The sequence below is a fragment of the Anomaloglossus baeobatrachus genome, chromosome 2 (assembly GCF_048569485.1).
Source record: "Anomaloglossus baeobatrachus isolate aAnoBae1 chromosome 2, aAnoBae1.hap1, whole genome shotgun sequence".
In the NCBI taxonomy this organism is placed as follows: Eukaryota; Metazoa; Chordata; class Amphibia; order Anura; family Aromobatidae; genus Anomaloglossus; species Anomaloglossus baeobatrachus.
The window spans coordinates 54,438,509-54,455,710 of record NC_134354.1 but is presented as its reverse complement, the minus strand read 5'-3'; the positions used below and the strand labels follow the sequence as shown (position 1 = coordinate 54,455,710).

The 17,202-nt window shown below is 50.0% G+C and overlaps 1 protein-coding gene and 1 long non-coding RNA gene across 2 annotated transcripts in view; one reads left to right on the top strand and one right to left on the bottom strand.

The window, feature by feature from the left end:
* Positions 1–17,202, top strand: part of LOC142282816 (uncharacterized) — a 362,565-nt gene that overhangs the window by 113,452 nt on the left and 231,911 nt on the right. The window lies entirely within an intron of this gene.
* The window catches only part of CYYR1 (cysteine and tyrosine rich 1), a 160,652-nt gene that overhangs the window by 6,181 nt on the left and 137,269 nt on the right, over positions 1–17,202 (bottom strand). The window contains exon 3 of the mRNA XM_075333046.1: positions 3,120–3,277. Within this exon, the coding sequence (XP_075189161.1) occupies positions 3,120–3,277 (158 nt within the window). The remainder of the gene's footprint in view (positions 1–3,119; positions 3,278–17,202) is intronic.

Sequence of the window (17,202 nt, the reverse complement as noted above, 5' to 3'; positions counted from 1 at the left end):
ATGCTAAAATTTGCTGCATTTTGCCGCTTTTTTTGATGCGTTGTTTTCAATGCTTTCAATGGTGAAAACGCAGCCAAAAACGTAGAAATAACTTACATGCTGCAGATTCTGTCTAGAACCAGGGATGCAAGGAAAAAATCCTGAACGTGTGTACAATTCTCATGCATAAGGATTTCATTGCAGAAGTGTAAAAATCTGCAATCAAAAACGCATAAAAAATTAGATTAAAAACATACCGTATGCACACAGCCTAAAGCAGGGGTCGGGAACCTATGGCTCGCGAGCCATATGTGGTAATGAATAACAATAGACATGTAAGTGTACCGCCCTGGGGCTCGGCTGCGGCCGCCAAGCCGCTCGGGTCCGGGCTCGGGTGTGTGTGTCGGTGGCTTGAGTGTCCCTGTCATGACGCTCTGAAAAGGGGTGGTTGTGGCTTTGGGTGATCGGGTGGGTGCGCGGCCGGGGCCGCTATGGAGATTGTTTGTGACGCCACCCACGGGTCGTGGTGATTGTTGTCACCACCGCTGCTGATGATGGTGGGGGCTCCCGGGTGGCGGTGTTGTGGCGCAGCTAGGTGTTGACCCCTCCGTGGGTATGGGGTGTGAGTCCCGGGGCCCGCTGTTGGTGAGGGTAATGAGGCTGCCAGAGGGGTGCAGGGCACGGCGGTGTAGCGTGGCGCTGTGCCTGAGGGCACTGGTGTACTCACTCAGAGGAAACACACCGGAGTCACTGGTAAACCAAAAACGGGATGGTGGTCGGTGCCCGCAGCCGGCTGCGTGATTCCCCCCTACTCGGGTTGGTGGTGTTGTCTTTTCCCTGCACCTCTGTAGACCGTATGACTACTTATGTCTGAACAACGGTGGTCCGCTCCCCTACTTGCAGATGCCGGAGGAGCCCTCTTGCCCGCAGGCGCTGGCCCGTGGGATCTTGGTGCCTGGGCGGTGGCTTCCTATCCCCCTCGGTGGGCTGTTGCCATCTATTGGGACTTTGGGTGGGAGTGGACCTAAAGTCCAAGCCGCAATCAGTTGATTTGACTCAGTCCAGTTGCTTCTGGGCCTCGTACGGGGTCTGAGTACCCTTCTCTGGTGCTCCGGTTTCGGTTTGACTCCTCGATTCGGTAGCGGCGGGCTACTACCCTGTCCCGGTGCCTTGACGGTTCCGCCGGTTCTAATCCTGGCCTCCTGCGGACGGTCACCCCCGTCTGTCTCCTGGCCACAGGGTTCCTAGGCTCTCACCTAGACCCTGACAGATTTACTCCACAGCTCACACTACCACCTCCTCTCCTTTCCTCTCCCTAACACGATCTCTCTCTGTTTGTTTTTCCCCGCCCCTGCCCATCAATCCTCTTCGGTGGGCGTTGCCAACCACCTGACCCCACCCCCGGGTGTGGATATCTGGGACAGATTGGTGGAACCAGTCAACAAAAACCCTCAGTCACCCCTTTTTTGGGGGGGTGTTGTGCAGGGGCCTATCTATGACCCCCTGGCTAGTCCAGGGCGTCAGATTAGCAGCACCATAGACTGTAATAGCTACTTACATTATCTGTGAAAAACACATATATGAAAAATGAAAGTTTGAATGAGACCTTAGGAGCCTTATCCACAGCAGATAGCTGGCAGATGACCGTTGGACTGTCAGCCATCTTTATCAACTCCTCCATAGACAGGAGCACTCATTGAGAATTGTAATCCATACTCAAAACGCGGGTGGACAAGAAAAAACATGGAAATTGTGATAAATGCCAAGCATTGATTAGACAAGGATAGGTCATCAGTCAGGATTTGGCCCAGAAGCTGACATTCAAGGGCAGAAGTCTTGAATAATAAGTGTAATCATAGAAATGTCTGACCAAAAGATCTAAAAGCACTCAACCAGCAAAACGTGTGAAAACCAAAACTTGTATCCTTGGCAAAACATTTGGCTATGACTACATATTGCAAAACTTAAAGCACCACTCCAGCACTTTATTTTCACCGTTGAAGAAATACTTCCAATCTTTGGGAGGAAAATGGGGGGGGTGCGTCTTTTAAGCCGAATGTAGCTTCCCGGGGGATGGTGGAGAGGGGTCACAGGAGGATGCTGCGGGTTGTGCGCTGTTCTTTGGGTGGTGCTGATGCTGATGTTGGGCTATGCTCGCTGCAGGGGGTGAGGCGGGGGCCATCCTGATAATGTCGGTGGTGCAGGCTACAAATAATGGTGCTCGGAGTCGGCGTGTGCACAGACTGAGCTCTCGGCTGAAGATCTCAGCTTGCAGTCCATTGATCTCCCAGCAGCAGACTTAAGGAAAATGGTGCCCAGAAGTGGTGCGTGCGCAAATGAAGTCTTGGCTCGTCATTGAGCTCAATCTGCGCACATGCCGACTCCTTGTGCCATTGCTATGAAGCCCACCCCTGCCTCCTGTGATCTCTCTCCATGAACGCTGCTACCCCACCCAGTAAGACACCACCGAATTATAACACGGACCCCATATTCTTTTTTACCTTTTTTTATCTAAATTTGGGGTGCGTCTTATAATCCGGTGCATCTTATAAAATTAAAATACGGTAATTTCCCTGCCCCCACTCTGTGACTTCCCTGCCGTCATCTTTACCCTCAATCGTTGATGTTCCAATTGTTTTTTTGTGATTTGTGACCTGCCAGCAGCTCTAGTGTTTCATGGAGCGCGCCAGAGGTCACTCTTCAGTAAAAATCTATGAGAGTCTCATTATGGCTCTCATAGACTTGTATTAAGATCTTGTGACATATCTTCTTACTTCCAGCCAGTCATAGGTTATAGGCACAAGATGGCACCTCGGGACAGGAGCAACTCTGAAAAAAGGTGAAGACGGGGGCGGGTGAATATATTGCTAGAGGCAGGGACCTTAAATTAAAAAACCCACTCTAGTATTAAAAAAATCCTAAAGCTGTAAACAATAGAGAAGTGGTAACATCTAAATTATGGGGGATCATTTTAATAAACAATAAATTGCAAAATTGCTTGTATTCACAAGCCCTATCAAACAATACCCATCTTTGAAGGTGGGAATAATCATTTAACCGTTGATAGAACGAATATAATGGGATGAGGTAGATATAAATAACATGTCTAAAGCCAATTTTCTACAAGTATCTCTTCTTACCTGAGTAGGAACTGATGGCGTTGATGTGTGTTGCCCTAATCACTCCTACACGGGTTCCTCGGCTGCTCTTCATGCACATGCAGATACATATAGCAATTCCTGCGATCACTCCCATGATAAAGACAATTCCAAACACTATTCCAGCTATCGCCGTGCCCCTGTAATGATAAAAATGGCATCATATGACAGATGAAGAATAAATAAGTACATACTATAAAAATACCTAGGGAGCAGCAGAATTTAAGGAATTGTCCACTACCTCCAGATATGTCATCGATATCAGATCACCTCCACTGATCTGTCCAGCTCCGTCCGCGACAAGAACAGCTCCATACAATATGCAGTGGACGTTCTCAGGTACTGCAGCTCAGATAACATTTATTAAAAGGGAATCTGTCAGCAGGTTTTTGCTACCTCATCTGAGAGCAGCATGATGTAGGGAAACCTAGATCCTGAATCCAATAATATATCACTTAGATTACTGGGTGCAGCAGTTCAGAATTTTTAGATTTAGCTATATAGGTGTTCCCAGAGAGCTGTCCTACCTACAACAGGCTCTCAATAGAGATTGTACATTAACAGTGAGCTGTCAATCAGAGGAGGGAGCGTGCCTGAGTGCTGTGCACATGACATTGTAGTCCTAGCAATGACAAGTCTTGCTGCTTAAACAAACATAGCAAATAAGCAACAGATCGGACCTTGACAATACAGACATCTGTTGTGAATACGTTTTCTAGTTTGGGGCTCCCTATTGTGGTCAGTGCTGGCGGTGCAGTTGATTTGTGGAATGAAAACCACACACCTGTAGAGGTCTGGAAATCAGGGTCAGATTGGGACTATATAACTGAGTAGTTTTCTCTGGTTACTTGCCGGTACTCAATGGTCTCCTGTGTGTTAAGGACATTCTGTAACCAGCTCTGCTTACTACCAGAACTCCTCTCAGATAAGTGGTCTTTGTACCTCTGCTGTTTGTTTTCCACTTTCTTGTTGTTTTTTGCTTTGATACTAATGCTTGGTTCCTATTTTGTCTGTGTGGAGTTCTTGGTGGAATGGGATCATTCCCTGCTGGGAGTGTCTGTATACTTAGCTCCATGAGTCCCTCATCTATAGCAGTGTTTTTGGATCCCAATAACATCTGAGTGCTGATACAGTGGGGGAGAGATTGTGTGACCTCAGGATTTTTCCATATCAGAAGTGCTGGTATATATTAGGGTTCTTTACGGGTGTAGACAGTGCTCCTTCGCATCCTTTCCTATAAAGATAGTTTGGGCTTCACCTTTGCTGAATCTGTATTTTCTAGCTTTGTATTGTGTTTTTCTATATCACCGTAGCCTTTACATGTGGGGGGCTATCTATCTATCTTTGGGGACTGCTCTGAGGCAGATTAGCTTACTTATATCTCTATCTGTGAGAATATTTGGTTCTCCGGCTGTGTTGAGATGACTAGGTCATCGTAGGCTCGTCTCACGGCTACTTCTAGTTGTGTGTCAGGATTAGGTCTGCAGTCTGTTAAGGTTCAAGCCACTCCGTTACCATTTGGGATTCCACATTTTTTGATCCTCCTCGGTCCCTGAATCATAACATACATCCCTGAATTCTCTCTGTTATCCCTTGCAGCATGCTGTCTTCAGCTTACATAGCAAAAACCTGGTGAAATATTCTCTTTAAAAAAAAAAAAAGCTGAGCTGCAGATATTGAGAACAGCCACCACAAAGTGAATGGAGCAACACTGTATATATCTGCACATAGCAAGAGCTGAAATCAGCTGATCGGGTGGGTGTCAGACTTTCCAGCCTGATATGATAATAATTACTAATTTCAAAGACAAAGTAGGTCATAAATACATAAGTTTTATGTGACCCCTTTAATTTCCACACTTGAATGGAAAACCTGTGATAAGCCCCCTACCTACCATACCAGTGTCTTGAGTGGCAAGAAACCGTTGAGGACCCTCAGCACCACAGAGCGAGCACCTTAGAGAGGCTGCGCAGAGTTTTCTTTCTCTATATTTCTGTAGAGGCGTCATGTAAAAATACATTTACTGTATGGAATACGGGTCCCTTTGTATACAGGAACAAAGCCAACTGGGCTAATAGAAGAGTAGACCGGTCCTCGTACCATATCCCCATACATAGGGGCATGGAAGCACTGCTAAAGTAACATCACCACTGTCAAGTCTGTTACTTTCTTGGCTGTGACTTGAGTCGCACAATCCCACAATTGGGCTATTTATATGTTGATGAGAACAACGGCCTAATATCACGAGGAGCCGAGGAAAGGGAACAGCTTCTGAATGTTGCCTGTGGGCTACAGACATTTTAATCCACTGATAATTACTCACTAGTATACGGCGGCGTTTTGCTGGTACAAGCATTATTGTAATTCTTTCTGTGCTAAAACAGACGCTTCTTGTCACTCCGCTCTTAAAAGTCGAATTGAGACTTGAACTAATTTCTGTTTCTATAAGTCAGAAAAACATTATTCCCATCTTGTACATTTATGGCGTATGTGAATATGGCATACATTTACCAAATGGGAATAACCCTTCAAGTTCACCTTTATCCCAGAGGACCAACTTCTTAAAGGATTATTTTGTCTCATATTGTTGCGGTGTATTGCTAGGATATGACATCTTCTTAGGCCGGCGTCACACGGGACGATCTATCGTGCGATCGCACAAGCGATCGCACCCGCCTCCGTCATTTGTGCGTCACGGGCAATTAGTTATCTGTGTCGCACAAAGTCGTTAACCCCCTGTCACATGCACTTACCTCCCGGACGACCTCGCTGTGGGTGGCGAACATCCTGTTCCTGAAGGGGGAGGGACGTTCGGCGTCACAGCAACGTCACACAGTGGCCAGCCAATAGAAGCGGAGGGGCAGAGATGAGAGGGACATAACATCCCGCCCACCTCCTTCCTTACGCATTGCCGGCGGCCGCAGGTAAGCTATGTTCGTCGTTCCCGGGGTGTCACACGGAGCGATGTGTGCTGCCTCGGGAACGATGAACAACCGGAGCACAGAAGGAGGACCGACATTTTGAAAATGAATGACGTGTCAACGAGCAACGATAAGGTGAGTGTTTTTGCTCGTTCACAGTCGTTCGTAGCTGTCACACGCTACGATATGTCTAACGATGCCAGATGTGCGTCACGAATTCCGTGACCCCGACGACATATTGCCCGATATATCGTAGCATGTGACGCTGGCCTTAGACTCTTCAGTTGGCGACTTATCTCCGAGAGAAAAACAGGATTTAGAGCTTGAAAATTGAACCCCCCCCCCCCCCCCCCCGACATCTAGGAGGGTTTGAAGGCCCCTAAACACGTTAGACCAGGGTTGGCTCTTATATGACCCATGTCTAATACTTTCCAATCATATCCCCCCACACCTCAGGCAAATGACATCTTGCACATGCGCGCAACTTCATTCTTCCCTGAGCATCCACAACACGCTGAGGAAGCTAGAAATAAAGTTTACAGCATGCACGAGTTTCAGTAATACAAAGATGTAGCTTTAAGCTTGAAGGTGTCAATAAAAAATTTTTTAGCAAGTACATACTTCTTCAACTTTGACATTAGTGATGAGCGGACACTACCATGTTTTGGTGCTTGGAAGGTTTCTCAGAAAAATGCCTTAGTTCCACATAACACTCCATTATACTTGGGTACTTGAGTTGCGGCCATCAGAGCATTCAATGAGTAGTGAGCCCCCGAGCATGGTAGAGCTCGCTCATCACTAGTTACAAGTACCGAGCACCCGAGCATGATAGTGCTCGCTTAAGACTAGTTACAAGTACTGAGCACCTGAGCATGGTAGTGCCCGCTCATCACTAGTTACGAGTACTGAGCACCCGCGCATGGTAGTGCCCGCTCATCACTAGTTACGAGTACCGAGCACCTGAGCATGGTAGTGCTCGCTCATCACTAGTTACGAGTACTGAGCACCCGAGCATGGTAGTGCTCGCTCATCACTAGTTACAAGTATCGAGCACCCGAGCATGGTAGTGCTCGCTCATCACTAGTTATGAGTACCGAGCACAGGAGCATGTTAGTGCTCGCTCATCACTAGTTATGAGTACCGAGCACAGGAGCATGGTAGTGCTCGCTCATCACTAGTTACGAGTACTGAGCACTCGGGCATGATAGTGCTCACTCATCACTAGTTACGAGTACTGAGCACCCGAGCATGGTAGTGCTCACTCATCACTAGTTAGGAGTACTGAGCACCTGATCATAGTAGTGCTCTCTCATCACTAGTTACCAGTACCGAGCACCCAAGCATGGTAGTGCTCACTCATCACTAGTTACCAGTACCGAGCACCCGAGCATGGAAGTGTCTGCTCATCACTAGTTACAAGTACCGAGCACCCGAGCATGGTAGTGCTCACCCATCACTGAGCACCCGAGCATGGCAGTGCTCGCTCATAAATAGTTACAAGTAATGAGGACCCGAGCATGGTAGTGCCCGCTCATCACTAGTTATGAGTAATGAGCACCCGAGCATGGTAGTGCCCGCTCATCACTTTTTACAAGCACCAAGCACATGAGCATGGCAATGCCCACTTATCACTAGTTATAAGTACCGAGCACCCGAGCATGGTAGTGCCCGCTCATCACTAGTTACGAGTACCGAGCACCCGAGCATGGTAGTGCCCGCTCATCACTAGTTACAAGTACCGAGCACCCGAGCATGGTAGTGCTCGCTCATCACTAGTTACGAGTACAGAACACATGACCATGGTAGTGCTCACTCATCACTTGTACACATCTGTAAAATCTCAATTTTTGATATGCGAAGGTGGGTGCATGATATATCACTATAAGACCCAACAGAGATTTTAGATATCATGGGTGCTAGAAGAAGAGCCATGATGACTCATGCGTGTTCATTGATCCAGTATAGGAAGAACATAAGGCAAGGTCCAGTATGGGTTCTTTGGCTTTCTCTGTGCCGGCTATACTGTGCTTCTTTAGAACCATAGCACAGGGATGTTCTGTTAGAATAAGAACAGGTTACAGTCTAAAAAGTAACCCGAGTATATTGAAGCAGCACTCACCGTTTCTTGATTGTCAGAATTATTGTATCCAAAACATAGTGCAAGTGTACCGCCCCGGGGCTCAGCCGGTTGCCGAGCCGCTCGAGTCCGTGCTCGTCGGTGGGAGGCTCGAGCTCCTCCCGGAACCTGGGGTCACGTCGCTCTGAAAGGGAGTTGGCGCTACGTGTAGGGATTTCGGTGGGGAAGGTTCACAGCCGAGGCCGTGGAGTTTAAAGGTGTAAGTTCGTGACGCCACCCACGGGTTGTGGTGAATGTGGGCACCACTGCTGCCGTTAACTAGGCTCCCGGGGACGGTGTTATGCAGCCTGGTGTTGACCCCTCTGTGGGCAGGGGGTGATGGTCCCGGGGCCCGGTGGTTGTGAGGTGCGGGCAAGATGGTGTGGTGCGGTGCGCAGCCTGAGGGCACTGTCGTACTCACTATGACAGATACACCGGAGTCTCTGGTAAACCAAAAAGGATGGTGGTCGGTGCCCGCAGCTGGCTGCACTTTGCCCCTTTCTCAGGTTGGTGGTTCCCGCCTTTCTCCTGCACCTCTTTGTAGAACTTGACTGCCTATGCTTCAGCAATGGTAGTCCGCTCCCCGGCTTGATATGTGTCGGGGAACCCGTTTGCCCGCAGGCGCTGGCCCGTGGGATCTCTCTGCCTGTGCGGTGGCTTTCTATCCCCCTCGGTGGGCTGTTGCCATCTTTTGGGTCTTGGGACGGGAAAGGACCTAAGGTCCAGACCTCAATCAGTGAATTCGACGTGGTCCAGTGGCTTCTGGACCTCGTTCTGGGTCTGAGTACCCCTCCTGGTGCTCCGGTTTCCAGTTGGCTCCCCGATTCGATTCCGGCGGGCCACTACCCTGTCCTGGTCCCTTACGGTTCCACCAGCCATTTTCCCAGCTCCTGCAGGTGGCAACCACCGTCTGCCTCCTTGCCACGGCACTAGGGCTACGACCCCGGCACCGGTCAGTGTTGTTGCTGCAGACCTGCCGTCTCAGGCCTGCTGCACTAGAACTCCACTCCACTGTACTTAAACTGGAACTCAACTGAACTGACTGTCTCCTGTCTCAATTTTTGGAGTTATACCCGGCTCACTGTGATATAAACTTTAAGGTGCACGGAGAAAAAAGGTCCATACAAAATAGAGATAGCTCCGGCACACTACTGAAAAGAATATGGGAACAGAGTGCTTTAATGCTTCAAGATATTTATTTGTGCATAAGTAAAAAAAAAAAGGTTCTGGACCAATCCAACGTTTCGACCGTACACTCGGTATTTCTCGAGCATAGGTTATCTATGGGGAAATTGTGATAAATGACTGGTCGTCGTCAACTGGATATTAGAGTGGGCTAGCAAAATTGGAGAACCTTATGCACTGTTGGAGGAAATAATGGATGTGGCGGTCCGCTTTTGTAGCTGGAATAATTATAAATATAATAATATATAATATATATATAATTATAAATTATTCTAGCTACAAAAGCGGACCGCCACATCCATTATTTCCTCCAACAGTGCATAAGGTTCTCCAATTTTGCTAGCCCACTCTAATATCCAATTGACGACGACCAGTCATTTATCACAATTTCCCCATAGATAACCTATCCTCGAGAAAGACCGAGTGTACGGTCGAAACGTTGGATTGGTCCAGAACCTTTTTTTTTACTTATGCACAAATAAATATCTTGAAGCATTAAAGCATTCTGTTCCCGTATTCTTTTCATTAGTGTGCCGGAGCTATCTCTATTTTGTTAACTGTCTCAGGCTCTCTGGACTCATCGGTGGGCGTGGCCAACCACCTGGCTCCGCCCCCCTGGTGTGACCACAATCTACTGCTTTGGGGTTACTTTGTAGACTGTAACCTGTGCCTGTGGGGCAGCACTGTTGAAGTCAGACTAACAAATCCTGCTGTTATTATTCATCAACTAATTGTCATTGGTCTAAAAGTCACCCATATCTAGCGCTAACCTGGCTTGTTTCTAGTACACATCATAGATTGTGTATAAAAATATATATTAAAATGGATCTGTCAATAGATTTCACAATACAACCTGCATATATTATTAGATAGATCTCTTAGACCTGATGATGCTGGTGTAGTTACTTTGATAATTCATTTCATAAGCGCTGTATAATATTTTTTCAATATTTAAACTCAATTTTTCCCTACCTAGCCTGAATGAAACTCCCACCTCTTTGTTGCTAAATGTCAAATTCTGACCTTGTAGCTAGAATGAAAGCTTCTCAGTGTGCCTCCTCCCTGCTGCTAAATCTCAGCTCAACTAGTCAGAATGACAGATCCTCAGTATGCCTCCTCCCTGCTGCTAAATCTCAGCTCAACTAGCCAGAATGACAGATCCTCAGTGTACCTCCGCCCTGCTGCTAAATCTACACCTAACTAGCCAAAATGACAGATCCTCAGTGTACCTCCGCCCTGCTGCTAAATCTACACCTAACTAGCCAAAATGACAGATCCTCAGTGTACCTCCTCCCTGCTGCTAAATCTACACCTAACTAGCCAGAATCATAGATCCTCAGTGTACCTCCTCCCTGCTGCTAAATCTACACCTAACTAGCCAGAATGACATGTCCTCAGTGTACCTCTGCCCGGGTGCTAAATCACAGCTCAACTAGCCAGAATGACAGATCCTCAATATACCTCCGCCCTGCTGCTAAATCTCCACCCCACCAGCCAGAATGACAGCTCTCAGTGTACCTCCTCCCTGCTGCTGAATATCTGCCCAATTAGCCTGACTGACAATCTCTCAGTATTCCTGTAGACTGTACACCTGCAAAGGCAGGGTACTCTGCCCTCTGTACCAGTCTATCATTGTTAGTTTATACATTTTAATTTATATTTGTAATTTGTATGTAATCCTCATTTCACTTGCACAGCACCATGGAATTAATGGTGCTCTAAAATGAAATTATTATTATTATTAATAATAATAATAATAATAATAATATTCCTCCAACCTTCAGCTGAGTCTCTGTCCACATAGATGGATTGACAATTCCTCAGTGTTCCTCCTCCCTGATGCAACTGAGCTCTCACACTGCTCAGTACAAGCTGCAGCTGTCAATTAGACCGGGTGGGTGGATACAATTGGAGTGATAAATTCCCCATTTTTGGCAGAATTCAAAAAGTTCATAGTTTAATGTCAGGATTGTACAGCCAGTCTGAATTGCATTTTTACAGTAAGTTTCCAAACCTCATCAGGTCTGAGAGATCCATCAGATAATGCATGCGAATTATATTGTGAAATCTAGCAAAATATCTAATTTAATTCTCATTGTACAAGACTATATCTGCAGCATTAACAAAAAATGAGTATGTAATGTGGGAAAAGCAAAATGAGGCAGAAATCTCTACAGCAAGGTACATGGACACATGGTAGTCATTAATTAGGAGCTCCCTGCTGCGAATCCTTGTGTTCTCAGGCAAATGACAGGGAACAGGACTTCCTTTCTGTGAAACTACTAATTATGGGTGTGGCAGACCACCAACGTAACACGCAACCACAAAAAACAGTTATCACTTCCACTGGGGACAAAGGATGATCTGAATTTCTACTTAAGGGGAACCTGTCACCAGATTTGGGGCCTATATGCTGCGGCCACCACCATCGGGCTCTTATATACAGTATTCTAACATGCTGTATATAAGAGCCCAGGCCGCTGTGAGAACATAAAAATCACTTTATAATACTCACGTAAGGGGCGGTCCGGTCCAATAGGTGTCGCTGCTCTCCGGTTCGGTGCCTTCTCTCTGCTGCGACCTTCTTCCTCCTTCTACCCAGCCCGAGTATGGATGACGCGTCCTATATCCTATGTCCACACAGGCTGACGTTATAGTCCTGCGCAGGTGCACTTTGATCTGCCCTGCTGAAGGCAGATCAAACTACTGTAAGGCACAGGCACAGGGAAAGGTGAAAGACCATCCGCACAGGCCACTATAATACTTTGATCTGCCCTGAGCATGGGAGATCAAAGTGTGCCTGCACAGGACCTCAATGTCGACCTGTGTGGATGATGTAGGACGCGTCATGCACACGGGCCTCAGAAGAATGAGGACGGTGACCGCAAGAAAGGGGAGGCACCGAACGGGAGAGCAGTGACACCCATCGGACCGGACCACCCCCTAGGTCAGTATAATAAAAAAAAAATTACATTATACAGCGCGGGCTGGGCTCTTATATACAGTATTCTAGAATGTTGTATATAAGAGCCCACTGGTGGTGGCTGCGGTTTATAGTCGCCAAATCTGGTGACAAGTTCCCTTTAACAATATGTTGCATGAGAGTTCTGTTCACACTGTCTAAACCAGTGTTTCCCAAACTCCAGTCCTCATGGCCCCCAACAAGTCATGTTTTCAGGATTTCCTTACTATTGAACAGGTGATGCAATCATTATCAAGGCATCACCTGTGCAATATTAAGGAAATCCTGAAAACATTACCTGTTGGGGGTTGTGAGAACTGGAGTCTAAACCATTGTCACACAGTGATCAGCTCTAAACTCACCGAGTGTCATGGTGACTTCCCTGTTCACACTGCAGAGTCTGACATGTCACACTATGGTTTCTCTGGTGCTTTTGAGTTGCACAGTCAGACTCAGACATCGACCAGTTGCGTGCTTATTAGTGATCGATCTAGCAGGAGTTAATTTCTGCTAGCCTGTGGATTGCTGCTAGGGTCACAGGTTACAGGAGACCTATCACAGCTGCCTCCACTCTTTAAAAGATGGTGGAGCCTGTTCCCCCATGCCGAATATAGCTTCATTTGCGATACCGGTCCCTGTGCTTTAGTGATCTTGTTCTGGTGATCTCCTGTGCATTATTTGCTATGTTGTGGAAATATTCTTGTCGTCTGTTTATTTCTTCCCTGATTCTTTATTTCCCCCTGAGCATGTATTGTCTTACCTCTGTGTGTGTGCATTTGTCGCAGGCAGAGGAGGGGACGCTGCGCTCTCCCACTGCTCGGGTCCGGCCGCTGCTGCTGCTGCTGCTCGGTGGTGGCTCGAGCGGTGGGCCGGATCCCGGGGACTCGAGCGACGTTCCTCGCCCATGAGTGAAAAGAGTGGGGATTGATTGTGGGGATTTGAGATTGTCCGTGACGCCACCCACGGTTGTGGTGAGGTTGTGATGTGACGCCCTGGGCAAGCCAGGGGTCACAGGTCATTACACCACCACACCCTACACCCCAGTTAGGAACACCAAGGCTACCAAAATCCTTGTTGCCTTCCTCCAGGGGCTGATGTTCACACCAGGGGGTGGGCCAGGCAGTTGGCTCCGCCCACCAAGGAGTTCACAGCCCTGCAGGCGGGAAGAACCAGGCAGATTAGCTCAGGGGGAGCTTGAGTGAGGAGCTAAGTGAACAGAGATAAGTCTAGGGAGGAAAGTGAAGTGGAAGTGAAGTAGTAGAGGAGCAGAAGAAAAGAGTAAAAGTGTCAGTAAGAAAGCCTGAAGTTGGTCCGGCTGTGTGCCCGGACAGTGTCAGCAAGGTCAGCAAACGGCGGTGACAGTCTGGAGGGGGACTACTCGGAGGTTGCTGGAAGGACCGCGGACGGGTAGTGACCCGGCGGTCTGGAGCAGTATACGAAGAACAGTCAGCACCAGGGCAGGGGCCTCTCGGACCCCGGCAAGGCTAGGAGTCACCGTAAATTTGCCAAATCCGTCAGTGAAGGGGACGTCTGTCTCCAAACAACCAAGTCCCGATTGAAGGCAACAGTCCAACCATTGAGGAGAGACACCGCCACCGCCAGGGCACCAGTTTCTCAGGGCCAGCGCCTGTGGGCAAAGTAGGGCTCCTCCGGCCCATATCCAAGCCGGGGAGCGGGTTACCGGTGGGAACCCATCGCAACCATTGTCAACTTAGGTGCAGGACAGAGGGACCGTCACCGTCACCTACTGGGGAAAGCAAGTGCAGCTGTCCGTGGGAACCGTCTTTCCAGCCGTGTGTTTTACCGAGAACTGTGTCATCGTCTCAGGCTGAGTGAGTACCACAGTGCCGCAAGGCACAGCGCTGCCCCCGCGTCCCTGCGCCCACCAAGCCCTGCATCTCCCAACTCATCACTGGGCCCCGGGATCACCAACCCCTACCCACGGAGGGGCAACACAACAACTGGCTGCTCCATACCATCCTTCCCGGGATCCCCATACAGAGCAGCGGTGGTGCCAACAAATCACCACAACCGTGGGTGGCATCACGGACAATAAACAATCCCCACACCCAAAAACCCCCTTTCACTCACGGGCGAGGAGCGCCGCTCGAGTCCCCGGGATCCGGCCCATCGCTCGAGCCACCGAGCAGCGGCAGCAGCAGGCCGCAGTGCCCGCCGGACCCGAGCAGAGGGAGAGCGCGGCGTCCCCTCCTCCGCCCGCGACAACTTGGCGTCACGAACAGGATCTTACCGCTCTGCTGTTGGGTAGAGGTGCGCCTTGTGACCGCCGGAGGTATCCGGCTGAAAAATTTCGGAAGTCGCCATCTTTGGCGCGAAAAGTTCCCGCTCGAGCGTCTTCTCGAGTAGCAGAGGCGCGAAGGCCAAAACCCCGCCCCAATAGAGGAGGGGCCGAAAAGAAGCTAAAGGGGACGCGATGGCGGCTGGACGCATGTGAGGTGGCTATAAAAGCAGGGACGCCAGGACCCTGTGGCCATCTTGTTGCTAGTTCCTGGAAAGCACGACTGCTGAGATGTCCGCTCCAATCAATAACAGCGAGACCCCCGCGCCCGGCACGGCGACGTGGTTGAGGGACCGGACCGTCCCGCTGAGTAATCGTCTGCAGGCCCATATGCAACTCCTCCTGGAGGAGTGGGAGACCGACATGGCGGATGTGGTGGCTGCTATGTGGAGACGCGAGGTAGAAGAGGATTTGGAGGAGCGGGTAAGCGACCCACGCCCCTGTATTCCTGAAGGATCGGCCATTGGAGCTGAGGGGCCCGGCCGGCTTCCGCTCACCCTGCCTCTCTCCTCGCTACCCGTGATAGCTGCTGCCGCTCCGCCATTAGGCCCGCTACCTGCCCAACCGGTAGCGATACCCTGCCCAGCCGCTCCGGCGGACCAGCCGGCTGCAGACGTCCGGGACGTCCCTGAAGTACACCAGGGGGAACCGCTAGAACCGCGGCCCCTTGACAGCATGGTGCCAGAAGTCCCAGTAGAGACTGTGCCAGACCCTGAGCCCGGGACCGTGGCCTGGATGAGGGCCCGGGTGATTCAGTTCCACCAGCGTCAGCAGGAACAAATCCTCCAGATGATGGAGCAGTGGACCAGCGAAGTGGAGATGCTGACTACGACTGCCCCGAGGTACGGAGGGGGAATGGATGTAGCAGAGTCGACTGGTGACCCACGTCCCTATGTCCTACCTGGACCGGCCGCTGCGGCTGAGGGGCCCGGCCTAGTCTCGGCCTATGCATCACCCTTGCCGTCACTTATGGGGCGCCTCAGTGTAAGCTCGCCTAATCTGCTGCTCCGTGCTACCGCAGAAGGGGCTGAAGTGCTGGATGTTGGAGGCCGGGAGGCTGTGGCCGCTGGCGGTAACCCGCCTAACGCAGGAACAAGAGATGACGACTCCGGCCCTAGTCCCGGGTCCGCTGCTGAGTTTGAAGAGGCAAGTGAGCGTTCCCGCTATGTAGGAGGCCCCGTGGTTCTCCATACCCCGTGTACCGGTGGAAATGGGTACCGGGTACCCCTGTCACCGCAGGCATGTCAGTGAATGTTTGATATGCTGGTGGCAGAGGATGGGTCCGCCTCAGCCGAAGAGTATGAGTAAGGGCAGCAGAGCACCGTTGTCCAGTCCCCGTTGGGACCACCACTGAGTGTGTTTGTTTGAAAGTTGGAAAATGATAAAAGAAAATGATTACCGGAGCTTTACCTGATTTACCGTGATTGAGAAAACCGGCCGTTGCCGGCACCGTTGTCCCCGTGGGGACCGTTTAAAAAGTTGGCATAGAGAACTTTCCATGGACAAGCCCGTGAACTTGCAGGGCAACCACAAACGTTAGTGGCTTGTAAATAAGTTGTTTTACCGTTACCGTTTCCGCAGTTGCCGCCTCCGGAGAGGCAGGTTGGAGGGAGGGCCCTCAGCAGAGCAGGCTGGGGCCCAGCCACCACAGGAACCGGTGGCTACCCTCTGGAGGGGAAGGACAGATCCCGCTCGGGTAACTTGTGCTGGACTTGGGTCAAGGGGTGCTGCCTGGGTTTTAGGGGCAGCATCAGGGCCAGGTTGCTTGGGTGGGAGAGAGCGGAGACCGTAACCGTAAACCGTTAGCAACGTTTAAGAAATGTGCCTCCCGTTGTGGGATGATGTCATAAGTTGTATGTGTGTTATTCTTTTTACCTTTTTCAGAAAATAAAACCGGTGTTGGACGGGCAGCCCGCGGACGGTCTGCATTTTGCTAAGGGGGAATGTGACGCCCTGGGCAAGCAAGGGGTCACAGGTCATTACACCACCACACCCTACACCCCAGTTAGGAACACCAAGGCTACCAAAATCCTTGTTGCCTTCCTCCAGGGGCTGGTGTTCACACCAGGGGGTGGGCCAGGCGGTTGGTTCCGCCCACCGAGGAGTTCACAGCCCTGGAGGCGGGAAGAACCAGGCAGGTTAGCTCAGGGGGAGCTTGAGTGAGGAGCTAAGTGAACAGAGATAAGTCTAGGGAGGAGAGTGAAGTGGAAGTGAAGTAGTAGAGGAGCAGAAGAAAAGAGTAAAAGTGTCAGTAAGAAAGCCTGAAGTTGGTCCGGCTGTGTGCCCGGACAGTGTCAGCAAGGTCAGCAAATGGCGGTGACAGTCTGGAGAGGGACTACTCGGAGGTTGCTGGAAGGACCGCGGACGGGTAGTGACCCGGCGGTCTGGAGCAGTATACGAAAAACAGTCAGCACCAAGGCAGGGGCCTCTCGGACCCCGGCAAGGCTAGGAGTCGCCGTAAATTTGCCAAATCCGTCAGTGAAGGGGACGTCTGTCTCCAAACAACCAAGTCCCGATTGAAGGCAACAGTCCAACCATTGAGGAGAGACACCGCCACCGCCAGGGCACCAGTTTCTCAGGGC